Below are 27222 nucleotides of genomic sequence, written 5' to 3'. Positions count from 1 at the left end.
TAGGTATAATAATAATATTATTTATGTTGTGTATCTCGTCCTAGTGTTATTATTATAGATTTTTGATCTTTGCATCTGCTTCAGCCACGCAGTAAATGTACGCTAAGCTATATTTATGTCGATGTTGTAGTAATTCAATATTGTTATTGTAGGTCCCATTGCTTTTTGTGTGTGATTGTGAGTCTAATAAAAAATCAAATATAATGTCCGTTTCAATTTTGAAAATATACATACATTGCTATAGTTCATGTTACTAAACATGAGTTTTCCGTTTAATATGTAACCAAGAAAAATCGTTTAAAAATATCAGAAAGGGGATCGCAACTTGTAAAACAAATGGTATTACTATATTTAAGGCCGAGCATACCATAGCCTCCTGACACCTGGCGTCCTTTATAAAGTGCTAAATAAACCTTACTCTAAAGTCCGAGTACTTCTTGACATCTTAGTACGACAACGGGCGACCGACCTTTATGTAGCATCAATTCTCGAGGGTTTGTTTTTTCCCGCTAAAAAAGTATTTGACACACGAATGCTTTCAACCAATGAAATTTAACCAATAGCAATAGTTTGTCCTTGGATTTCGATAGAGATCGCATGACTAGTGCCCTTCATTCGCGCGACGTGGGCTCAGGAGTTTACAACAATGGCGGCGCCTGGCCGACGCAGTAAGTATTTTTTATTATTTTTTTGTTTTATTCACTATTTATACTGTAGATGTTTTATACAATTGTAAATTAATAGATATTCCTACAAAAATACATACTTTTGTCAAGAAATAAAGCATAATTAAGAAAATAAATTGTCGTAAATAAATTAATCCTTTAGAAAGGCACTTCGTACGCAATTTCAAATTAAAGTATGTGGAATTGATCCTTTGTATATCACTGTCGGCCGTAGTACCTACTTACCGTAGTGTATGTACATACTAATTATTATATTATAATTATTATTTTCAGCGTTACGAGACCGCGATATTGCGGAAATATTAAATAACTCCGAGTTTGAAGACTCAAGTGAGGATGAAGAATTCATTCAGAGACACGCTATCATATATGAATCCCTATCTTCAGCATACGAGGGCTCGAGCGACAGTTCCAACAGCGCTGATAGCTATTCACTAATAAGTCAGGGTAGTCCTCGTAGTCTTGGCAGAGATATTGGTCGTCGTGGTCGGGGCAGACGACGTGCTGGGTGTCGGATTCGAACACGTGGTGGCACTCGCAGTCGAGGGCCGGCTCGGCCACAAGACGCTCCTTTGTGGAAACGGGATAAGTTCGACGTTGATTTGCCAGGTTTGTCCTCACCATCTTACTTACCATCCACACAGGATCCATCAAATATCAACGACTACGTGGAAGAATACTTAGATGATGAATTGTACAAATTAATTGTAGTAAAGTCTAACCAGACAGCTATTCACATATCTGGTAAGCCTCTTAAATTAACTATTGAGGAATGCAAAACATATGTGGGTATTACTTTACTTATGTCATGCATCAACTATCCACAATTGAAAATGTATTGGAACCGCAAATACGCTATTCCCATCATAGTTGACTCCATGTCTCGTGACAGATATACTCAGCTACGGAACTCTATGAAGCTAGTATTTGATCTCGATGTCACTACTGAAAAAAAAAAGGAGGATAAACTGTGGAAAGTTCGGCCTATTTTGGATCGTGTGCTCCAAGGCTGTCGTGCACAAATCCGAGAACAAAAAATATCGATAGATGAAATGATAATTCCTTTTACGGGTGCTTGTGCCATTAGACAATATTGCCCAGGAAAACCACATCCAACTGGCTTAAAAGCTTTTGTTCTCGCGAACCCCAATGGAATGGTATGTGATATTTTAGTGTATCAAGGGAGCACGACATTTGAAGAGTCTGAAATTAAAGGTTCTTTGTGCGAAAATGTAGTTTTAAAGTTAATTGAGACCTTGGTGCCCGGTCATCTCATCTACTGTGACCGCTACTTTACAACTTTTAAACTCATTGAAGAACTAAATACAAGGGGGTTTAAGTGTACTGGAACTATTATGAAAAATAGAATTCCAGGATACATGAGAAATGATATAGAGAACGACAAATGTCTTTCACGCAAAGGTCGTGGAAGTTTTGACGTTCTAGTGCGAGAAGATAAAGCCATTGCCATTACAAAATGGTATGACAACAAGCCTGTTTTGTTTGCTTCAAGTATCCATGCTGCAGACACTGTAGATGAGGTTCAGAGATACGACAAAAAGCTAAAACAGTACATTTCGGTTCGACGACCACAAATCGTCAAAGAATATAATACTAACATGGGAGGAGTGGACCTAGCAGATAGGTTGTTGTCTGTTTGTCCGGCACGAATTCGTACCAACAAATGGACGGTGAGGTTTATTTCCCACATGTTAGATCTCGCAATTGTCAACTCGTGGATAAAATACAAACAGGATAATCGAGCATGTGGAAAACCTGCCCATAAAATATTGCAGTTACGAGAATTTAAAATGGAGTTTTCTGAACTCTTGATATTTAAGAATACATACACAGATTTGACAGATGTTTCTGATACTGAAGAAGAACAAGAGTCTCGAAAACGTGGCAGACAATTTGTGAAGCCTTTGCCTCCCATGGTTAAACGACTTCATGCTGCTAATCATTTGCCTGACATGCAATCAAAACAACAACGTTGCAGATATACCTCGTGCACCAAAAAAACAACTGTCTTGTGTATCACTTGTAATATGCATTTATGTCTGACACCAAATCGTAATTGTTTTATAGAATTTCACAGGTCTCATTAAGGTTTGGTTTTCCCAAAAATTGGATTACACAACATTAGATTTTTATGTGGGTTTAATTATTATTTAAAGGATAGAGTGGTTTCTATATTTTGTTCCTATTTGCAAAGAATGATCTCGATTTTACCAAAGTTGTTTTTAATGATAAATAAGTTTTAATTAGATGTTAAAACTTAGATAGCGATGTTAAGTTGTTTTGAGTTTTGTTAAAATTTATTATTCAGACTTAATATCTGAGTAGAAATATATAATTATGTTAATGTTTGGTACCTAATTTGTGAGATTACGTAAGATTACTATTAAAAAATAATATTATTTCTTTTATTTAAACACCTAACCTACTTATGCCATAATGACCGAGCTCATAGCTCGGGGCTCAGGAGGATAGAAATGGGCATTGTCCAAAAAAAAAATCACATGTACTTTTTATATTTTTTTTCGTTAAAATAGGGTATTTTAAGAATATAAATTAAATAATTTTGAAATTCATTGGCTAGTTTTTTCTCAATAAATTTTTAAAGTTTCGCTCTGACATCATCATCGGCGGCCAATAATTGACCTCTGCAGTATGTTTTTTCCTTTCAATCTTATTTATAATGGCTGGTTCGTCAAATGCAAGTTCTCATTATGTGAAAGCTGATACGAGAAGCTTACCAAAAGTTCGAAATGTAATGTTGGTCGAATTTATTGCTAATTTTACGCCATTGAAGGTCAAACAAAGGTTAAACATATTTGTTCAAAAATATAAGTAACTAATGGGTATTTTTTTCGTTTATATACAGAAAAACGATCACTGACCTTATTCCTCGAAATGTTTTTGTAATGAACAAAATTAAAAAAAAATGGACAATCCCCATTGCCAGGCATAACGTCTGGTGGGCAGCATAAAGTTAATACACCTAGCGGAATAGAGGAACAATCCCGAGCTGTCAAACGAAACCGAAATTGATTTATATCTGTGTGTACAAATATTTTTACATGTGCGTGTTAGTAATGTATTTAGAAACATCTTTCGAGCTTAAATTATCAACATACCGATAAGTGCCGACTGGACTATCAAACAGATGAAAAAAGAGTTCTACCGTCTTGTATCATACGTCTATTTTTACCACGCAGTGTTACTGATAGTGACATCTCGCTTGCTAGGTATATTAACTTTATGGTGGACAGCCACTTCTTGGCGCGTTATCAACCTATACTCTGTGCCTGAAGCTGACAACCATCACAACACGCCTCACCGAAGAGATCGAACATTGCACCCCCCTTCTGTTTTTAACCGACTTCAAAAAAAGAAGGTTATCAATTCGACCCGTTTGTATGTAATATATCCAAAAGTGCACAGTTTTCGTATATAATATGTTAGATATTAGCGTCTGGCGTCTGCACAAAATATGTACCAAATTTCTTTGGTAGTGGCTAGGTATTTTTTTATATATCTACACTACTATTATAAAGAGGAAAGATTTGATTTTTTGTTTGTTTGTTTGTTTGAGTCGAATAGGCTCCGAAACTACTGGACCGATTTGAAAAATTCTTTTACCATTGGAATCCTGCATTATTTCTGCTGAACATAGGCTAATTTTTATTTTGGAAAAATATAAGGTTCCGTAAGATATTTGGGATTTTCGGACGCAAGGTTTAAAAAATCAACCAGAAAAGTTACTTATTTTGCGTACGCTGCCTAAACTATAAAAGATAGAGGCATAAAATGTTCTAAGTAATTATAGATCTTTTAAATATCTACAAAAAAGTCCGCGACACACTATACCTATCTATGTTGAGTGAGGCACAATAACCATTTTTTTATTAAAAAATCTAGAATTTTTTTTTGACTATATTTAAATGCGTTTATTTAAATCATGCTATTGACCCTTATCAAAATAAATTATTTCATCACTAAGTACAGTTAATGTAGATAATATTTGGTCTTTGAATGATTAAAATTGGACGTTTGGTTTTAATGTTATGGCGAAATTAAAATATTACGATTTCTGCTGCACGTTGCGAATTGGGCGTCAAGGCGCGATGCGCGGGTGTGCGTGCGGTAGGGGAGAGATTTAATTATCAGTGCCACAGACTCGCCCGGAGAGTCCACGTAAATATTACCTCGATCGTGGGAATCGCAGACGCAGACACAGACGCAATAGATTTTCAATAGTTATGCGACAGCCGGGTGCTGCTTTATTGATTTGATATAGACTATCGTGCTTCATTATTATAATCCTAATTTCAAAAAAGCTTTAAAAGTTATGACTACGAAAGTAATATTTTTAGAACTTTTTAAAATAAGTTTTGAATGACTATTATTTTTGATTGCTATTATAATTAATTAATTTCTTTAACTATAAATCTCCAATACTCGTAGCGGCAGCCGGCTGCCAGCATAACAATTGAAGATCTATTGTGTCTGCGATACCCACGATACCGATGCACGATGGAAGTATTAATGCATATTTTTTAATCCACACTATTTCTGCTGAATATAGGCTATATTTAATGAGAGAAAAAAGGGAACCGTATTAAGTGTTAATAATTGTGTGAAAAATCTACCAAAATATTCCTTCTTGCTTATGCTTTATAAATTATAGACTATACTTACTTATCGCAAAGTGATGTACTATAGTCTTATAGTTCTGCAGGTAAGGATAAAATAATCAAACATAACACTTAAAATATAAAAATATAAAAAAAAAAATACAATAAAAATGTGTTATATGTACATAATAATTATAATATAGTAGTTGCAGGCCAAATAATGTAAACTATTTTTATGTTCTGCTTAACTTAAAGATTGACTACCTTTATTTAAAAAAAATAATTTAAAAACCAATGTCCACCCGTGCGAAGCCGGGCCGGGCCGCTAGTATTTTATATATTTATGTAAGTATTTTTGAACTTAGGGAATAGGGATGATGACAAGGTCAAAGATTAGCGAATTTTGTTAATAAAATAAAGAAATCACGGTAAAAAATAAGTATTCCCAAAATTTCAGCTTATACCATTTGTATTTTTTTTGTTATGCGCCTTCAAAGTTGGATATTCAAGTCGAATTTTTTTTCAATTAAATATCTTAATATTTGTATACAATTCGATAGCTTATGCAATTAAAAGCAACTTTTGTTATGAAACCACTTTCATAAACGCAATATTCAATATACCTGTCAAACAAAGTTGTCTCCCGATGCGTACAAACTACGAAAGACTGACGTCATACTTTCGTAGCACTTTGTAGGGAGCGTTTCGGGCAGGTCTTTTTTATGAGATATTTGAATTGTCATATCTTGGTGAATTTTTAAGCTATCAGAGTCATTATTTTTACGATGTTTCTATTTTTTAAGTGTCTTTCAATTACCGATAAGAAAAAAAAATTGTCATTATGCCTATTATGCCAGTATTATCAAAAGTTCAGTAGTTTTTGAGATAGGGAATTTTAATTCTTAATTACGTACAATTTTGAAGTCGTTTTTATCTTTTTAAAATATTATTATTTCCAAACCATATCATAGTAAGCGAACTATAAAATATAGGGTTCAAATTGTGAATTTAAACCTAAAATATGTACTAATGTTGATTTCAGACGTATTGGGGGTGATAAAATGTGTAAGAAGTTATGCGAGGTGGAGCAACGAGGATTTGAAAAACGCGATCGATGATATAAAGAACAAAAAGATGACTTACCGCGACGCACAACTTCGTTACAACGTCCCGATTCGAACCTTACATAGGTATGTACAGCTAGGAGACCAAGAGAGAAGAAAGCTCGGACGAAACTATGTTTTAACAGAAGACCAGGAAAATGAATTTAAAGAATTACTGTTAAAACTCAATCAAAATAATCCAATCATGGATGCCATATTCATACGAAAACATGCCTATCTTTACTGCGAAGAACGCGGGATAAAACACACTTTTGAATCTAACACTGGCAAAAATATGGCGGGCAGCGCGTGGTTGAAAAGGTTTTTAAAACGAAACAAGGATATCATTGCTACAGGGGTTTCAAAGTGAAAATGAAATAAAATGCTGAAATTATAATGTTTTTATTTCTTGCATACGATTCACGGTCGCTGTTTTTACCCTAAACCCAAAAAGGGAGGGAATATGTTTGACGTATCTGTGTGTTGTCTGTCTGTCTATTGTATTATCTCTTTTGAGCGGATGAAATTGCTTCATCCGTTCGACAGCCAGAGACAGACATGTCATAATCATAATTTTGCCGATAAAGTTGCTAATGTAAGCCATACACGCTACGGTCTACCGGAGAGGTCCACCTGTGCAGGTAGACCGGTAAACCGTAGCATGTATGGCAGGCATAAGACAATGTTTTGATTGAAGTACATATTCGTTTGCTTGAAGTTTTCGTAGTAAAATTAAGCTGTGTTGTTTTAGTCCGTTTCGCGAAACATACGAATGGGCAGGATGTGTTGATCTTCAACGGATACACGTTCACTGTGTCCAACAGACACCACGACGGGCTGAGGTACGCCTGCAGGAGTCGCCTCGCCAAGAAATGCCCCGCCTTCATCCGAATGTCTACAGAGAATGAGATCTTGAGAGGCAATGTCGAGCACAGCCACGAGCCGCCGAGATTCACGATTACTAAATCAGGAATATTAGTCACTTTAGCGGGCCGCGGGCGTAGTAACTAGCCGTGAATGCTGTTTTGGTTCATATTTGTTCTTGTAATATAACCTTAGGTATTTTTATTTATTTTTATTTATATCAGCCTGTAGTGTCCCACTGCTGGGCAAAGGCCTCCCCCAGGATCTTCCACTGTTCTCGCTCCTGCGCCACCGATAGCCAGCCTGGCTGGTCCTTTGATAAACATTATTTTAGCTTTGTTATTTATAAGATTTAAAAAAATGACACTACACTCACAAAAATAATGGATTTTATCACTTGTAGTGGCTATTTGTGGATACTGAAGTGGCCTAGTTTTTTTATGACAATAATAAGGGTCGTATAGAAAAGTAACTTACTTAACTATAATTGTATATATTTATCACTATTTTACAATGTTTGATGCCCAGTATTACGCCAGCAGATCCGACATTTTCCGATTTCTTCTGGTATAATGCTCCACTCTTTGCCTTAAGATCTTGTGGCCTTGGCTTGGTGGAGCGGAGTCACTCTAGTTGGGTGGTGTTTCAAGGATGTTAAGAAGACATAGTTCTGTGACGATTCTACCAGCTGCGAGGTAGTGCGGTCGCATTGAGTTGCCACGTGTAAAGTGCCAGGAGATGTTATTGGAGGGGACAAGGTCTGTCAACTCCACCGACCTGTCTGGGTTCCGCACTTAAGTTGTAAAAACAGGCATAGTTTTTTTTTATGAAACAAGGGGGCAAACAAGCAAACGGGTCACCTGATGGAAAGCAACTTCCGTCGCCCATGGACACTCGCAGCATCAGAAAGAAACTGCAAGTGCGTTGCCGGCCTTTTAAGAGGGAACAGGGTAATAGGGGAGGGTAAGGAAGGGAAGTGAAGGGAATAGGGGAGGGTAGGGAAGGGAATAGGGTAGGGGATTGGGCCTCCGGTAAACTCACTCACTAGGCGAAACACAGCGCAAGCGTTTTCGGTGAAAACGTTGTATTTCTCCGGTTGAGCCGGCCCATTCGTGCCGAAGCATGGTTCGCCCACGTATAAAGTTCTTGCTGTATTGTGGTACAAATTCGTTCTGTAATAATTTAGCTATTTACCTGTTCACTTTAGTCCTACTTGAGATGTATATATGTTCTAAATTCTAGCACATTTCGCGAAAAACGCGAAAGGGCAGAATGTGTTAATCTTCAACGGATACACGTTTTCGGTGTCCAACAAACACCACGACGGGCTGAGGTACGGCTGCAGGTGCCGCCAGACCAACAAATGCCAGGCTTTCATTCGAATGTCTACAGAAAATGAGATCATGAGAGCCAACGTCGAGCACAACCATGAACCGCCTAAATTCGTTATTACGAACTCTGGGACTTTAGTCTACCTAAACAGGTAAAACTGTTTTATAATTGATGATTTAAGAATTGATGAACGCTGTTTTATAATTATGACGCCAAATGTACAATTTACACTCATACGTATAATAATGATCTATAATTAGGAGACAGTAAAAATAAAATATTCTTATTTATTCCGTCGTTTTTCTTGCAAACAGTACAAATCGTTTACTCTTCTGTGTTGTAGCAGAATTTTAGGGAGCATAATTTATACATATCTAAAATTTTATGTCGTCGTGAAGCCATCCGTAAAATACATCCAAAATATTGATAATGCAGGTGTATATTCTACAGTGTGTAACAAAAACTAGTGATAATACTTTAGGGTGTGTACATGTTCCTTGTAGAGAGTTCACTGTGAAAGTAGCAGCTCTGAAAGACGAACATTTTTTTTCACTTTTGTATGGGCAAGGGCCCGAGCGTCACGAGTTTCCCCATACTAAAGTGAAAAAAAATTTAGGTCTTTCAGCGTTGCTACTTTCACAGTGAACTCTCTACAAGGAACACGTACACACCCTAAAGTATTATCACTTGTTTTTGTTACACCCTGTATATTTAAGGGGCCGGGTGCCATCGAAATTCTCATACATACGTAATACCAAAATCATTTTCTCATACGAAAATATTTAACATGTTTGAGTTATTTTTCAGCTTAAAATAGTAATTACCTAGGTTCCTGCGTAAAAATTTACTACAAAATATTTAAACACTAAAAAATATTTTTTAGTGTTTAAATATTTTGTTGTAAATTTGCTACTAAATATTTAAACATTAAAAAATATAGTAAAACAATAAAAAATATACAAATAAATAGTAAATTTATTACAGAATATTTAAATACTAAAAAATATTTTTAAAGTTTAAATATTTTGTAGTAAATTTGCTATTTATTTATATATTTTTTAGTGCTTAAATATTTTGTAGTAAATTTTTACGCAGGAACCTAGGTAGTTACTATTTTAAGCTGAAAAATAACTTAAACATGTTAAATATTTTCGTATGAGAAAATGATTTTAGTATTACGTATGTATGAGAATTTCGATGGTACCCGGCCTCTTAACGTCACAACGCAATCCGAATTGCTTCCCCTCTTATGGCTGTGTTATCATCATATTATAATAATATATTAATATGCGAGCGAAACACTTTTGACAAAAAATGCGGAAACGTAGGTGTATGAAATTTCTCACAGTTACAGTTTATATGGAGAAAGAGCTCAGTTTTAAGGATCGAAACAGCTCGTCAAAGAGAGTAGACGTGAACATAACTATTAAATAACTAATACCAAAATCAATTTAAAAATTGTATATAAGTGATAATATCTAAAGAGCACAAGAGTTGTCTGTCAAAATACAAGGCAAAAAAACATTAGATCGTGATTATTTCAAAATACTAGAGATCGCCCAATGGTCGAAATTCGACCTTACTTTCAACGACATTAGGACGACGACATTAGTTTTTTTCAATTCTTGTCTCTGGGACTCAGCTGATCTCAGACTGGCCGTTTAAGCGTTGTCTAATAGTATCTAAAATTAAATAAAAAAAAACAATAATCCATTTTCAATTTGTCAACTTGTTGTCAACAGACTTCAACCATAAATAAAAGAGTATAATTCGTTTGTACAGGCTTGTCACTCAATAATCTGTCATTTTTCCTAGTAGTAGTGTCGTAGTGTGTGTAACGTTTTATTTGTTAAAAATATATATGATAAAAGCATAATTTTAAAATAATATTCGCTCGATGCACTCCTTCACCATATAAACTATAACTGTGCGAAATTTCATGCACCTACGTTTCCCCATTTTTCGTAAAAAGGGTTACAAAGTTTTTCTCTCACGTATTAATATACAGATAGATTGTTCAGCTTAGTCTTTTTTGACAGACTGTATGTGCATAGACTTTAATACCAAACGTCTTTTTCTTCTAGCGACGTACTTAAATTCCATAAAAGGGAATGTGATTCTGCTGATGAATGACTACGCGTACAGTAAGAATGGGCTTCTAAAGGATGGGCACAGGTATGGCTGCTGCAGCCGGACCACCACGGGTTGTCTAGCGTACGTCCACGTTACAGATGATAACCAGATATCGAAGAGATGCGGAGAACACAACCATCCCCCGGCTCCGTACGCAATCTCCTCCACCGGGGTTTACGTAAGACTTAAGAAGCAACATTATCTGAATTAGAGTGCCAGTCTGGTTTTAGTTTAAATATCTTCATCAATCTCATGTAGGAGATGGCGTTTTCAGTTAGGATTTTAGACGCGTCATGTTTTTTGCTTACTTTAGTAATATTCATCTCTGTTGTAATAGTACCTGCTATAAAAATATGGAAGCGCGTGTCGACGTGTTTCAAAAAGTTAAAAAAAAACTTGAGAGGTGTCAAAGACAACTATAGCATTTTTGCTATAGTTGTAAGCCGTGCGGTTGTAACGACACTTTTGTGTCGTTACAACTTTTTGTCTTAATTTTTTTCTATCGAGCTGCCTTTCGCAACGCGCGATAAGGAACTCCGTTCCAAAATTTGGCCTTTTAGCGCTGCTACTTGAACACTACAAAGTGAACGAGGGACACGTAGTGTACACGTCCTAAGGCCTAAATTTCTAAAGTATTATCACTTACTTTTGTAGAACCCTGTAGAACAATAGCGATTAGAGATGCTTTTGCGAAAAACATGTCGCGTCGCTTCGACTCTGCTCCAGTGTTGCTCTCTTATCTGTTACTCTGTTCCTTGCTCCAGTCCATAATATGGATGATGACAAGGTCAAAGATTAGCGAATTTTGTTCATAAAATAAAGAAATCACGGTAAAAAATAAGTGTTCCCAAATTTTCAGCTTGATAGCATTTGTATTTTTTTTGTTATGCGCCTTCAAAGTTGCATATTCAAGTCGAATTTTTTTTCAATTAAATTTCTTAATATTTGTGTACCAATCTATAACTTATGCAATTAAAAGCAACTTTTGTTATGAAACCACTTTGATAAACGCAATATTTAATATACCTGTCGAACAAAATTGTCTCCCGATGCGTACAAACTACGAAAGACTGACGTCATACTTTCGTAGCCCTTTTTTATGGAGCGTTTCGGGCAGGTCTTTTTTAATGAGATATTTGAATTGTCATATCTTGGTGAATTTTTAAGCTATCAGAGTCATTCTTTCAACGATGTTTCTATTTTTTAAGTGTCTTTCAATTACCGATAAGAAAAAAAAATAGTCATCATGCCTATTTACTTACTTTGGTATTTTGTAAATTCGGGATCATAACGCGTTTGACATGAGTTTAGTAAATTGAAAGCAAACTGCGGATATTTTGTTCGACCCAGCAAACACTGGGTCTAACAAAGTTAATGCTGCATTAAAATAGTAGAATCGAGATACGGGTAAACGTTTAGCAACAAATTGTAACTTATTAGTATTGTAAATAGCTATTTGTAAATAAATAATTGTATAAATAAATATTTTTGTTGAATTTTTTCTTGGTTTTTGGTTAGTGTTAGAATAGTTAACATTTTCCTGGATGAAGAAAACACCAATAAGAGTTCTAAGCATTTATTCACAACATTGTAATACAAAGCTCTACATCACATTCTTACAAGTGACACAACCTTTCATATGTCATATATACGTTCAACATACCGCCCCCCATGAATATATTTCTTGAATATATTCTTAACAATACTTTAAATCCTTATAATATACACAATACTTTACATCGACCATTCTGAACCATACCTATGGTATGCCGATAGCTCATATTATCACTTCTATCATTACTAAGCGCTGTTCCTCTAACAATATAGTCTCAAACTGACTATTAAATTAGCTTTAACACAGAATGCAACTTAAAATCTTTAAGAAAAATAATATAAAAATAATATGATACCATACTCTATCGTCTAAATGTAATAATATATGACCCTGTACAAAACAGTAACTAAAAATTAACAACATTAATCTTTAACCATAATAAGAAACAATACAAAAAATACGAATAGGTACTTCCTAGGCAAAGAGCAAACTTCCAATCTCAATATCAAGTAATAATTCCATCTCTCCATTTGTCTCGTGCGTAACGAGTACTCTCTGGAACACAACCCGACAAGATCCAACCGAAATGCGTATTCTGGGCAGTCAACCTATGTGATGGATCTCGGATTATACCATTAGCCAAAATAAGCCCATAAACGTCTGCGCCTAGCAATATGTTTACCTCACCAGCTTTTAAGCAGCGCGGGTCAGCAAGTTTCAAGGATGTCAATTCAGGCCAGTTAATAATGTCGACACCATCGGTTCCGGGGGTTGGGGATAAATCGTTCAGAACATAGGCTTCGATATTACACGTGTATTTACTTGTAGTGGACTGTATCTGGAATTCTACCTTGTGGTTAATTTGTATGTTCTGACTCTCACCCCCCACACTTGTCACAACTTCGTCTACCGGGAACTTCTGAAGACCTAATAACTGCACCGTTTTATCTGTTACAAACGACGCTTGGGAACCTTGATCGAGTGTTGCTCTTAAAGTCATGCTCGCCTTATTTGTATTAACTTCTACTATAGCAGTGGGTAGCAGTACCTGGGCGACAGGCTTTTGTCCTATTAGGCTGTCCTCGTCCTCATCACCTGACAGAGCCATCTCCTTATTTGAAAAATAGTAGGACTTAGTGACTTCCTTCTCTCTATGCAAAGTGAGTGATGTCGACGATAACATTGATGGCATGTATTAGAATGTCTACATCTAGAGAGCCTGTGAAAGGCGCTAAAACAATTGTAGCATAATTTTTTATTTTTAATAAAGTAGAGTCTAGTATCAAAATCTTGCTTTTGAAACAATCGACACTGATCTAGCTTATGACTTTTTTGGCAGTACGGGCATACAACTGTCGTGATGGCAAAAACATGAGTCCTTTTCCTTTCGTCTACGCGTGTCTTTTCCTCTCTTAACTCTAAGAATTCTAATGCTCTAAATCTACTTTCCAAAAATTCATAAAATTCCATTAATGAAGGTAAATTCTCCAAGTTACTACTGATTCTTTGTTCCCATATCCTCTTTGATTCTCGGTCTAATTTCTGTGACATCATGTAAATTATTAGTATATCCCACGTGGAAGTATCCAAATCCAAATTACATAAGGCACTCAAGCATTCATTCGTTGTATCTAACAACCTTTTTATCCCTTTGCTATCCTCAGAAGCCAGACTATTTTGATTAAACAAACGATTCAATATATTATTTGCCAAGTATCTTTTGTTATTGTACCTCTTCTTAACTATATTCCAACATATTTCATAATTTCCTTCAGTGATTGGTACATGACGAACTAAGTTTTCTGCTTCGCCCGTTAGGTAACTCTTAAGATAATATAATTTCTCGATATTTGATAAATTGGATTTTCGATGTATAAGCAAGTCAAATAAATTGTGAAAAGTGTACCATTCTGTATATTTTCCCGAGAAATTAGGAATCTGAATTTGGGGCAAGTTCACAGCGGTAGGGACAACCTCTGTAGCACATAAAAGACTCTCCTTTAATGCGGCCTTATATTGCAAATACTCCTCCTCTACTTCCTCAAATACTACGTCTCTAAAATACTCGCAATCATCTGAAAACTCTTGACTTCTCAGCAGCTCGTAGTGATTCTTTTTGAACTGAACCCATGTTTGTTCTAAGCCCTCGAGCCGAGCATTTATATAGGCTCGCGATCTATTCTTAGATGATATTTGAAACTTAGCGTAATCTGTCGTAATTTGTGTCTGAAGATGCTTTTGTACTCTTATAGACCCTTCCATAGTCGCAAAATTGTTCGTACCAAATTTGCTTATCGGTTGTCAAGGCAACTGCTCACAAATTCTCAATAATTTTATTCCGATTTTATTCTCACCAAAAGTTGCCTATTACCATTTCTCCATATTGCTGCTGGCTCTTCTATAATATCCGGCTACTCGATGGACCATGAAGAAAACACCAATAAGAGTTCTAAGCATTTATTCACAACATTGTAATACAAAGCTCTACATCACATTCTTACAAGTGACACAACCTTTCATATGTCATATATACGTTCAACACTGGATGTGCATATAAGCGTGGAGGGTTAAAATAAAAAATGGTTGTTTTACTAAAATTTGCGAATGGAGAGAACGTATTGATTCACAACGGATTCACGTTTTGGGCGTCAACCAACCACAAACGCTACGAAATGTTAAGCCCGAAGTACATCTGCAGGAGTCGCGCCACGAGAAATTGCGCTGCGTTTATTCTAATGACTCGATAAGATAGTGATGGCCATGGTCGAGCACAATCACGAACCGCCCAAATTCGTTAATTTGAATATATATGATAACTTTTATACCTACCTAGTGGATTAGCAACCGCGTTGCACCAAAATAGGTTTACCGCAAAAGGGAACCGTACCATTTTTCGGGATCAAAGTATCCTATGTCCTTTCCAGCAGTTTAAGCGTAAAGTGGTAACAGACAGACAGATAGACACGCTTTTACATTTATAATATTAGTATGGATTTCGTACCTAATGCAAGACGCCAACTAGAAAATAATAAGTAAGTACATATATCTGTAATTACTATAAAGCAGTTAAACTAAGATATTTTCTATTTTGATTTTCTTGCACGTAATTTTTAATATATTATCACTGCACAAATATAGATACGACACCAAAAACGCGGGTCGTCACGCGTCTCCGCAATCAACACCGACCGGCAAAACACATACGAAAAGACCGCTAAATTATTAATAAACTGGCTGTCCCGGAGAACTTCGTGTCACTTAAAAACCTTCCCTGGACTTCTACGAATATTTTAAGAGCTCACCTGACTCTAAAAATCAAACATCGTCCTTCTCTCTTCACACTCACGCTCGTCTTTCATATGCCAGGTGAAAAAGGACGGCGCGGAATCATCGCCGATTTAGTTTTACTTGAATAAAAGACGAACTATAATGATTATGAAAAAAGTGTTTTGAGAGCAAATTTAGGTTTTATCAATACCTTTTTAGATATTAAAAAATATTAAAGAAAAGACAGCAAACTTCGAAGATCCAAGCAAAAATGTGTCTAAAACAAGGTTTTTGTAAAAAAGAAACTATCGAGCATTTTTTGAGTAATCGTGTTTTCGTCTTGAGCATTTAATCTTTATGAACTGAAGTTACTTGTGTCAAAAAATCAGTTTTCTAGACCTTACAGATTTTGAGATCTAGGTTAATGTATGTAGTCAAGTTAGGGTCATATGGGCTCTTAAGACAAAAATTAGCCCAATCCGTTTAGCCGTTCTCGAGTTTGGCGCTTAGCAACACATTCAGCGACTCATTTTTATATTATAGATAGATGATAAGTAATTACAAACTATACGTGACTAGACTGACTAGTACTCCTTACCAAATTTCAGCAAAATCGGTTAAGCGGTTCCGGCGTGGAGAAGTTACAGACAGACAGACAGACATTTTTACACATTATGAGTGAGTGAGTGAGAGTGTGTATAGCTCCATGTAGAGCTTCACAAATTCGAAGGTATTCTAAGTACATAAGGAACTACTGAGAACCTAAGGTTTCATCCATATTGTGATAGTAAGTTGTCTTATCGCTCTGGGATCTGGGTCTAACAGGTAGGCACTTGACCAGGTATATGACCAAAAAATACTCAATTGTATCCATACTTTAATTAATATTCACTACATGTTAGAAAGGGGAGGTACAGTCTGGATATGGACAGACAGACAGACGGACAGGCTGAAATATCTTTGTTATCGGGTCCCGTTTTTACCCTTTGGGTAAGGAAACAGGGGAAAATTATCCATCCTTGTTATTATACTATGCAGTATGCTGACACGGACAAAGTCGCGGGCAACAGCTGGTAGAAAATAAATTCTTGCAATATCGTATTGTTTTCTAAGGTGTTATATTAATTTATAAAATAAAAATTGCAACAAAGTTATTTTTAAAACGTCTGGCAATAGTTTTGGTCATTGAAAAGTGTCTTACACTACATGATACTAGTTCAGAACAATAATCTACAAATTATATATAAATATTAGCCATTTGAAAATAAGTAAAGTAAGACTCATTTTTAGTCAACTTTGTTACCTGGTACCTGACCAGGTGTCACACCTAGAGCTACACAAATTCGCAGGTATTCTAAGTACACGAGACACTACCAAGATCCTATGGTTTCATCGATTTGAAAGAAAGTTATATTTTGGGATCCAGGTCTATTACTTGGTCAAGTAATAATGAAAGGTACACCTTATAATTTGTCAAATAGTTAAGGCAAATAAATGAATAATTTTTTCCTCAAATTTTTTCTTGTGTGGTAGTATAGACGGTTTCTGCCACCACGATCATAATATTATGACCTTTTTTTAGCAAATTGGTGATAATAGGTACTATTACTATCTCTTTTCAAATGTTCTACAACGAGTGCAATTATTACGAATTATAGTTGATTGAAAATAACCGCTTAAAGGTGTGACCGGTACCTACGAATTGGATTAGTAAGTAGTAGTACCTAATACTATTTCAATCTTTCAACAGCCAAATTTATACAGCTGCGCTCTGGAACGACGCTGCTCATGGTTGGGGATTATACCTTCCATAAAGCTTATCAAACGTCGTGGCACTCAAGATGGTATTGTTCCTACAAGTTGAGGAGGTGTAAAGCAAGTGTTACTGTTGTAGGAAGTCACGTGGATTTTCTTAAAAGCAAATTGATGCATAAACACAGACCCCCGCGTTTAACCTTTGAAAATGGATATTATGTGAAACTACGATGATGTGCATTGATGCAACGCCCATTTAGAAGGCTTTCTTGCTCTTATCTATATTAATTAGATAAAATAAACATGTCAAGAGATCACTGCCTATTATTATTAAAACGTTAAGGGGTTGCACCAGAGGCGTGGTTAAAGTTATGGTTATAGTTAAGGCTAATTTAAATTTAACCTTAACTTTGACCACAGAATTTGACAGAAGACGTTGCTGGTCCGACAAGGCTTTAAATAAACGGGGGCGGGGGCGCTGCTGGTAAAGGAGAATTGTCAAAAATGGCGTTTTTGTATGATGACAGCGTTAGTTCCTTTTTTCGCCACGTGCATTTAAAGCCTTGTCGAGCTCTACCGTTATAGTTAAATATGGCGTCCATTTTTTACTTTAACCAAAGATTAGACATTTTGCATTGTAGTTAAAGTCATAGTGAAAGTTACAGTTAAAGTTAAAGTAAGTTAGTGCAACCCACTCTAAGTAAGTTAATACTTCGAAGTATTAAATTATTCAGAAACCAGGACAAGTTAATATGCTTGAACCATCTTTTACATGCTTTTATTGCAATAAAATATATATTTCCACATCCATTAGAAACTAACACAACGCCTGCATTTGATAATTAGGTTGAGCTTCTGAGTAATGTAAATGAAATGTTTCAGTAAAATGGATTCAATTATATTCAGGAAAGAGATTAGTGATGATAAGGAAGTACACGTTCCATAAGTCCAACTTCCGCGGGAAGTACCAAAGATTCCAGTGCTCGAACAAGTCCAAGGACAATTGCAGGGCCTACGCCTACTGCTCTGAAGACAAGTGGGTCTGGTCAAAATGTAACCTTAACCATAACCACGATCCGCCGTACTATAGATATATGAACGGATACTATGTTAAATACTAAAGATACAATATCTACTTTTACTGAAATATATATTAGCGGACCGGCCCATGGTTTAGCATACAGTAATTTCGACATCAATGTTAACATAAAAAATTAATGGATTTAACATAAGACCTTGCATGAGACACATCATTTAGCGATGCGTTTTACCAAATTCCATAATTTAGTTTTTAGACTTCACTGTCGAAATTATTAAATGCAACGTGACCCTGGAACACGTATCGTCGAGAAAATCTGATATTCGATGATTATGATATTGGTTAAATATTTTATTGCTATAAAGATTAAAGATATGCTATCAGAAAAATAGGCAGATCTACCATCAGAAAAATAGGTAGATTGCTGACCTACGTGTTTTAGTCGGATTGTGAGACCTTGTGGTGATTTGTTGGCTGGGTTTGTCAAAATATCAGAAGTTCATCATATACCTATGAATTATTTCCATAGATTCGTATAGACGTGGCTGGGCCGGTACAATCACACTAACCCATCATTATTAGTTTTAGTTCTGTCATCTGTGACCTACTCATACCAAATTAAAACCTAGTCTTAATAGATAATTATGTTTCATACTTTTAAGGAATTTCGTGACCTTCCACTATATGTTACCTTTTTGATCTCGTTTAACAAAATATTATTTAATTAGGCTTTTAAGGAATATTATTTAAGTTTAATTAAGAGTGTGTTTTTCCTAAAATAAACTTTTCACGTTTTAGTGATTGAGTATTTTTTTAACTCTATAGTATAAAAAATATTCCATATTATAAACACGGTAATAATCAAGTCAAGGCTCATACGAAAAGTTACCAGGTTATAAAGGAATCATTCTATAATTTATTAAAGACGGAGCGACTGAAGGAAAATGAGGGCAAATACTGGCGCTGAAAGCCAACAGGGATGAAAGAAAAACTCCTTATGCTCAAAAACATGCAAAGAATATGAAAGGCAAAAAAAATTATAGAAAGTCTCAGATTCTGTATAGAATACATTCTCGTGATACAACTCCGGCTCCGCTCGAATGCAAAAACCGATCGAAACCGGGTTGCTCCTGAATACCTTTTATTCGAAAAGGAGAAATCCTAAAGAAATCCACTTTTTATTAAAATTACAAAAAAAATCATCAGAAAATTTCAGACTGATTTTAAATAAAAGTATTGGATAGTATGTTGAAGAAAAGGTTAAATTAATGATTGTTGATATGAAGCAAATAATAATTAATTCTTGCAGACTTCGAAGTGGTGACAATGGTCAATGGAAAAACTCTGGTGTTAGTCGAAAATTATTCTTTCAACAAGAAGTTTGATGGAAAGACAGCGTCTTGTTGGAAGTGTTCGTCCCAAAGGAGCAAACAATGTAAAGCTTATGTGTTAGTGTCCAAAGACTTAAAATTTTTACTCAAAAGCGTCGGCTACCATACACATCCTCCACCCAGACTGCAAATGTTGTCTTGTGGCAGATATGTACGGGTAAATTTTTAGATCTACGGCTAGATATTTAATATGTGCCGTAGCTTTTTCTTTACTTTTTGTTCATTAAATAAAACTTTATAAAAGCAGCATAGTCGGTGTGTGCGAAGACCTTGAGGCTTATTATTAACACTTTTAATTTTCAAGTAAGATATTGTTTACCTTTATTAACTTGGTCTTGGTACGCTCTTGGATAGGTTATTAGATATTATCTCATTCCAAATTCTTGAGTACTTTCATATATAAATTGAAAACTTTTGAAGCAGACCTCGTTCGAAGAAAAAAGCCACATGACTTTCAATCGTGTTTCAATAAATACGAATAATTTACAGAGACCATAGCCGAAGTCCCTTTCATTAAAAACGATTACGAAATTCGTTATCAAAATGTATGGGATTTGACATTAGTCTTCGCAAGCGAAATGTCAATTAGCGATGACTTATGTCAAACCTCATACATTTTGCATTTTGATAACGAATTTCGTCATCGTTTTTAACGAAAGATACTTTGTCTAAGGGGCCTGGAGGCTGAAATCCAAACAGCTAGAACTAGACCAATGATGAGATGAAATATTTTCATGTTAATCTTGCCTAATGTGCATAATATTCGATTTGATAAGTTACCTACAACATTTATTGTTTTATAGTTGAATATTATTATTTTCTTCGTAAACAGTAATTCTGCTTTTGATGTAAATAGATATTTTTATTTTCAATCGTAATATATACTATCATTTCACTCAGAGCTTTCATAGTAAGAAATAAAATCGGCCAAGTGCGAGTCGCACTCGCGTACGAAGGGTTCCATACCGGTATAGAGCGAAAGTAGACAAAAAATTGTGTTTCTTGTATGGGAACCCCCTTAAATATTAATTTAATTAAAATTTTATCATTATTTATGAAAGTACAAATATAATTAAGGGTTTGTGAAAATTTCAAGTGCCTAGCAACAGCTAGGCACTTGAAATCAATAATGGTACCAACAACCATTATTGATTACGAGCGAAAAAAACCTAAAAAAATCACGTTTGTTATATTATGGGAGCCCCCCTTAAATATTAATTTTATTGCGTTTTAAGTTTGTTGTTATAGCGGCAACAGAAATACACAATCTGTAAAAAAATCTAGCTATAGTGGTTCTTGAGTTACAGCCTGGAGACCGACGGACAGACATTGAAGTCTCAGTAATATTCTCCCGTTTTTACCCTTTGGGTAAAAAACCGTAAACCGTAAAAACTACTCATAGTTTGTTTTTAATGTGAGTTAGTTTATTTTATGTCTAACATGACATTAGTTAGACTAACACTAAAACGTGTGACTATGGATGTACTCTTAAATGTAAGGCTGCTAATAAATAGTATTTTTTTAGTTCAAATAATACAACTGATCTCTGGAAGAACCGTGCTCATGTATTACGGCTACTCCTATCACAAAACTAAACAATTCTACACCAAATCTCGATCATTCAGATGGACTTGCTCATCGCAGAAAAGCCAAAGGTGTAATTCTTTCGTCGTCGTGTCCGAAGACCAGACAAGGGTTATCGAGAGTAAAGGTGCACATACGCACGAACCGCCTTCTTTTATGAGGGCACTCGACGGTAAATACATTAAAGTGTAAATTATGAAAATTATTGAAATGGTGATAAAGAGTCTAACGGTCTTACTACAAAAGATGAACCCGTTGAACAGTTGATTAGAGAAAAATTCAGTACAAAATGGTCTCAAAACAACTGCTCAACAGATGTTTAATCTCTTGTGGTAAGACAATAAAGTTAATATACCTAGCGGAATAGAGAAACAAAGGCCTGAGAAAGAGAGATGTCATGTCATCAGTAACACTGCGTGTTAAAAAGAGACGTGTTATACATGACAGCAGCACTCTTTTTTTGACGTCCAGTCGGCACGTGCCGCACGTTGTCAATTTAATCTTATAGAATTCATGTTCAATCATGCTTGTCCAAGTGTATACGTACACATATTTTTCACACAGATGAAAATCAATTTCGGTATTGATTGACAGCTCGAGATTGTTGCTCTATTCCGCTAGGTATATTAACTTTATGGGTAAGACCGTAAATGTTTACCTAATTATTAAATAATTTGTGTGTGAAAATAAGTGTTCTGTACTTGTAAATACAATTAAAGATTGAAAACACAAACTGACTTAAACGTATTATTATTGATTACCCCAATATATTATTAAAGAATTTTATACCAATACTCCAGAGACTTAATAGCAATTCTAATAAACCCTAAACACCTTTCGTTTCAGTCAAAATGATCACACTGATGTCTGGACGAACTCTCCTGATGGTAAACGGCTACACCTACCACAAATCCCACTGTATGTACCAGCAGAACATCGTGAGGTGGACCTGCTCCTCTCAGAAGAGCAAGCGCTGCAACGCCTTCGTCATCGTGACTAACCAGGCTTACGTCTCCAGGAAGAATGGCTCCCACACTCATCCCCCACCAGAGTACAAGCAGCACCAATCAGGACTCTACACCAGAATGTTCGGTCGCAAACGGTTGTATTGGTAAAAATACCTGATACTTAGTCATAGTCAAGCAGTGAGATGATGTATTATACGGTCTAAGTCTCCTTTTTCCTTGAGGCCTGCGTCTCCAGGAACAATGGCTCCCACACTCATCCCCCGCCAGAGTACAAGCAGCACCAATCAGGACTCTACACCAGAATGTTTTCTGTTTCTCTTCGGTTTCTAAACTATCAGGTTTTTACCAAAACGGTTGTATTGGTAAAAACCTGATATTTGATACTACCCTCAGTCATAGTCAAGCAATTAGCTGACGAATTAATTATATAGACTGCCTTTTATATAGACTCGCGACTTGATGTGGAGACAGCCTTATACGGGAAAGCCGGTCTGGGAGGCTGTTCGCATGCCAACCTCGCTGGACTCGAGCATACACAAGAATGCAAAAAACGTGCCCTGCGATCAGTCCGATCGGATTGATTGGCCTCCCTGTAGGTACATGTAGGGGGACCTTTAAAGGTAATTGCATAATCACATCTTTAATTTTTTTATGCTTGCAGAATGCTGCAAGCATAAAATAATATAATCAGCTGAAGACCTCTAAAGTCTAAGGTATAAACATAGAATAAGAACTAGTACAAATATTGCTTTAATCAATTATTTAGCTCTATGTAACAGATAAAAATATACCCTTGCTGTGAAAAATATTAAATAAGATTTCAATAATTAATATAACAATGTCAGTATTAACTAGTAACAGTAAGTAAAGAAAGATAGGCTATAGTTAGTTAATATAAGGGCCTGTATTCACTTTGATTAATGCAAGTGCAGGTGATTAGTAATCAGGAGAAAGTAAGTGTGGACAGCGACTGCTAGTTCTTCATTTTCTCCTAATCACTAATCGCCTGCACTCGCACTAATCAAAGTGAATACAGGCCCTAACTACTTAGGAACCAAACCAACGGTAATGTCATTCATTATTGTTTCTAGTCATAGACACATAGAAAGCAATACTTAAATTTTTCTAGTCGATCTGTAGTCCTTTATAGTTATTAAATATTATGCTTAATATAGGCTCATTATACCTTTTTCTAAATTTATAACATAAGTATCCACTTTTATTTGCCAAAATGTTACAATGGTTGTGAAAATCACGCAAAATTAATTGATTTTACTGTTATTGTACCCTCTTAATATAATATTAAGTAAGTAGACTGTAATTAGAATAACATGAATTGAGTATATTTAAAAAGGTGTTAGTCTTACTCCGTTTTTCCACAAAACCAATAATAATTATGTTCATCGAATATTAATATACAGGAGTATAATATTTTATCACTTACCACTGGTCAGTAGTTTAATAGAAGTACCTACTTAATCAGTTAAGGGTAGATTAAAGTGCCAAAAGATCGCAGTTTTTAAGAAGGTTGAATAGATATAAGATGTTATTAATTTTATTATTTGTTTTAATTCATAAAGTATGATCTGATTTGTTGATATTAATATTTTTATTATTCGTAGATTTTAACTCAATACCTACGAATAATAAAAACTAATGAATCGTAACTCCCATACTATTACCGTTTTGGTTCCTTTTGATCTGTCATGTAACGTCAGCCTAGTACCGCTCAAGGTCACCTAAATATTGCAAATCTATTGAAATGTGTACCAGGTACACTTTTTTGACAACTATTGTGGAGCATGTTTTTTGACGGAGTTACTTTTCCTTTTTATTATTCGTAGCTCAATACTCTATCTCCTGAAAGACTGAATTTTAGTTTGTTTAGTTCATTGTGATATATTTTCCCTGGTGAGAATAATTTTAGTTACAACGACCAAAATATATATTATAGAACTACTTATTTTTTAGGGTTCCGTACCCAAAGGGTAAAAACGGGACCCTATTACTAAGACTTCGATGTCTGACTGTCCGTCGGTCTGTCTGTCTATCTGTCTCCAGGCTGCCTGTCTGGCTACAGCTAGACTTCTGAAATTTTCACAGAATTTGATATTTGTCGACGCTATAACAACAAATACTAAAAACAAAATAAAATTAATATTTAAGGGGGCTCCCATACAACAAACGTGCCTTTTTTTGCTATTTTTTGCTCGATATCAATAATGGCTATAGCACTTGAAATTTTTACAAAATCCTTAATTATATTTGTACTTTAATAATTGATAATAAAATTAAAATAAAATAAATATTTAAGGCTCCCATGCAAAAATCCCAATTTTTGGGCTATTTTTGCTCTATGACGGTACGGAACCTTTCGTGCGCGAGTCCGACTATCACTTGGCCGATTTTTATTTATTTATTCGATGTACTCGGAGTATGTTCAAATAGTGATTGTTGTAATTAAAGATTTCAAACTTGCTCTTTTGTTTTCGTCAGTAACTCTATTTTTGAGCACACTTTTTGAATCCCCTGCTGCTTCTATAATATATTTTATTGCAATGGGAATTATGCAGTCATTTACCTTTTTTTTTTTTTTTTTTTATAAAATTGTGGCCGTCTATGGACTGTTCGTCCATATCCTTTTTTTGTTATTTTATTATTTAGATTTTTCGCACCAGTCATTTACCATTAGTGATAATATTCTTTGCAGCAAGAATGGTCACTATGACGACCGGTAAAAGCTGCCTCATGTTCAAGGGAAAAACATTCTTCTATCGCTACACCATGGCGGTGAAAGGAGAGAAGTGGTGCTGCACCCGGTTCCCCAAGTGCAAAGCCTACATTCTGGTCAAGGACAACGTTCTGGTACACCAGCAGAGTGCCGTTCACAACCATAATGATGATTATCTCATTCGTTGCTCTGATGGTCGATATACAAAAGCGAAAATTCCAGCTTCTTATAGGTAGTCTTGACAGTAGACAGGTACAGAGCAAGGTTCCTTATGGGAAGCCATTTTTAAAGAAGAAGAAGATACAGAGCCATAATAGCCGGTTTACGGGAATACAATTCATTCTGGCGCATTCCAGTACCCGTTTACATTATTCCAGTAGCAATGCAATTGGATCACTGGATTGGAGCAATGTAAGCATGCTATGATGCTTCGTAAAGGAGTGAGCACACTGAGACGGGTCGTGCCGGGGCGCATCCGCCTCCATACAATTTGTATGGAAGCGGATACGCGTATCGCACACTGTGCCGGGGCGCATCGGCGTGGATTTTTGCTCGGCGGATTTCCGTCAGTGCGACACGGCTCGACAAGACCCGCTGCGCCCCGGCAACAGTGTGCTATAGCAAGCGGCGCGCGGATGTGTTGTGATGCGGCCCAGCAAGCCTCGGCTCAAAATCCGTCAATGCATTGCGCGCCGACCCGCCCCGGCACAGTGAGCGTTAAAATCCGTCAATGCGATGCGAGTTGCGACCCGATCCGGCAATAGTGTGCTATAGCGCATTATGCGCTGCGCTGCGCCCCGCCCCGGCACGCGCCGACATAGTGAGCGCGAACCTTAATAATGCAGTGTTGGCCATTATTCTACTATCATGTTTGGACGGAACGATGGAAAGAAGATGAAGTTTAGTGGCAGTGTGACTGAAGCGTTGCGCTACGAAACGGTTAAGTGTTTTACCTATAAGGTTCATATTACATTTGTATATTTATAATGTCGAATATTTTTGGAATACTATTTGAAAAATGTGGAATAAAATTTTAGGTATTAGTTTTATATTTTACAATGTTACATATATTTAAATAAAGATATTGATAAGTTAATCATTCTGCTTATGTACCTACTTTTTGAACCAAGGATACACATTATACGTCTTCACTCTTCGCTTAATAAAACAAGAGAAACGTATCCATACTAATATTATAAATGCGAAAGTGTGTCTGTCTGTCCGTCTGTCTGTCTGTCTGTCTGTTACCTCTTCACGCTCAAACCGCTGAACCGATTTTGCTGAAATTTGGCATGGAGATACTTTGAGACCCGGGAAAGGACATAGGATACTTTTCATCCCGGAAAAATGTACGGTTCCCGTGTGATAAACGAATTTTGGCGCAACGGGGTTGCGGGTGTCATCTAAATAGTTTATCATATTTTTCTATCGACGAAATTAATTAAAAAATATATACTCAATAAAAATACCATCAAAATACTTTAGCACGCAGATTAAAATAAAGATCTAAAAAGATCTAAAAATATTTTATACGTGGGAGAGCCATGCTTCGGCACGAATGGGCCGGCTCGACCGGAGAAATACCACGTTCTCACAGAAAACCGGCGTTAAACAGCGCTTGCGCTGTGTTTCGCCGAGTGAGTGAGTTTACCGGAGGCCCAATCCGTAGGGGATTGGGCCTCCGGTAAACTCATTATTACCTACCTACCTATTCCCTTTCCTACCCTCCCCTATTCCCTTCCCTTCCCATCCCTACCCTCCCCTATTACCCTATTCCCTCTTCAAAGGCCGGCAACGCACCTGCAGCTCTTCTGATGCTGCGAGTGTCCATGGGCGACGGAAGTTGCTTTCCATCAGGTGACCCGTTTGCTCGTTTGCCCCCTTATTTCATAAAAAAAAGCGAATAGAGAACAACGAAATTTTAAGGAAAAAACGAGAAATAGAGTTTTCTCTATTCTGCAGACGACGACTGCGACGACTGTGACGACTGCGACGCAGTTTTATATGCTCGATATCTGGGCATATGAAACTGCGTCGAAAAGGAATTCTACGAATTTAAACTGAAATAGATCCTATCTCGATAGATCGCTGAAGGTAGTTTTATCAATATTTGTCGTTGTATTGGCGCGTAGGTAATTTTTGGATATCTAAAAAATAACTCTTTCACTGCTACT

The 27222-nt window shown here is 36.1% G+C and overlaps 2 protein-coding genes across 2 annotated transcripts; both read left to right on the top strand.

Moving 5' to 3' along the window:
- Positions 1–380: 380 nt before the first annotated feature.
- LOC121740617 (piggyBac transposable element-derived protein 3-like) lies at positions 381–2943 on the top strand. The gene is made up of 2 exons (XM_042133351.1): positions 381–668; positions 960–2943. The coding sequence occupies exons 1-2, from the start codon at positions 647–649 to the stop codon at positions 2792–2794; spliced, it is 1857 nt and encodes a 618-aa protein (XP_041989285.1). The 5' UTR covers positions 381–646; the 3' UTR covers positions 2795–2943.
- Positions 2944–6387: 3444 nt separating this feature from the next.
- LOC121740507 lies at positions 6388–17650 on the top strand. The gene is made up of 6 exons (XM_042133223.1): positions 6388–6391; positions 7181–7348; positions 8536–8776; positions 9061–9074; positions 10710–10967; positions 17313–17650. Exons 1-6 carry the CDS (start codon positions 6388–6390, stop codon positions 17567–17569), a joined length of 942 nt encoding a protein of 313 aa, XP_041989157.1. The 3' UTR covers positions 17570–17650.
- The last annotated feature ends 9572 nt before the right edge of the window (positions 17651–27222 follow it).

This window comes from Aricia agestis, chromosome 3 (assembly GCF_905147365.1).
Source record: "Aricia agestis chromosome 3, ilAriAges1.1, whole genome shotgun sequence".
Lineage (NCBI taxonomy): Eukaryota > Metazoa > Arthropoda > Insecta > Lepidoptera > Lycaenidae > Aricia > Aricia agestis.
Note: the sequence above shows the minus strand (reverse complement) of the source record. Positions and strands in the feature narration are given on the sequence as shown.

Coding starts and splice junctions, on each gene's coding strand:
- LOC121740617 (XM_042133351.1), top strand. CDS start 647: ATGGCGGCGCCTGGCCGACGCA. Junction 669..959: donor GGCGGCGCCTGGCCGACGCA/GTAAGTATTTTT, acceptor TATTATTTTCAG/CGTTACGAGACCGCGATATT.
- LOC121740507 (XM_042133223.1), top strand. Junction 7,349..8,535: donor AGAGAATGAGATCTTGAGAG/GCAATGTCGAGC, acceptor TCTAAATTCTAG/CACATTTCGCGAAAAACGCG. Junction 10,968..17,312: donor GAAGCAACATTATCTGAATT/AGAGTGCCAGTC, acceptor GTACCTAATACT/ATTTCAATCTTTCAACAGCC.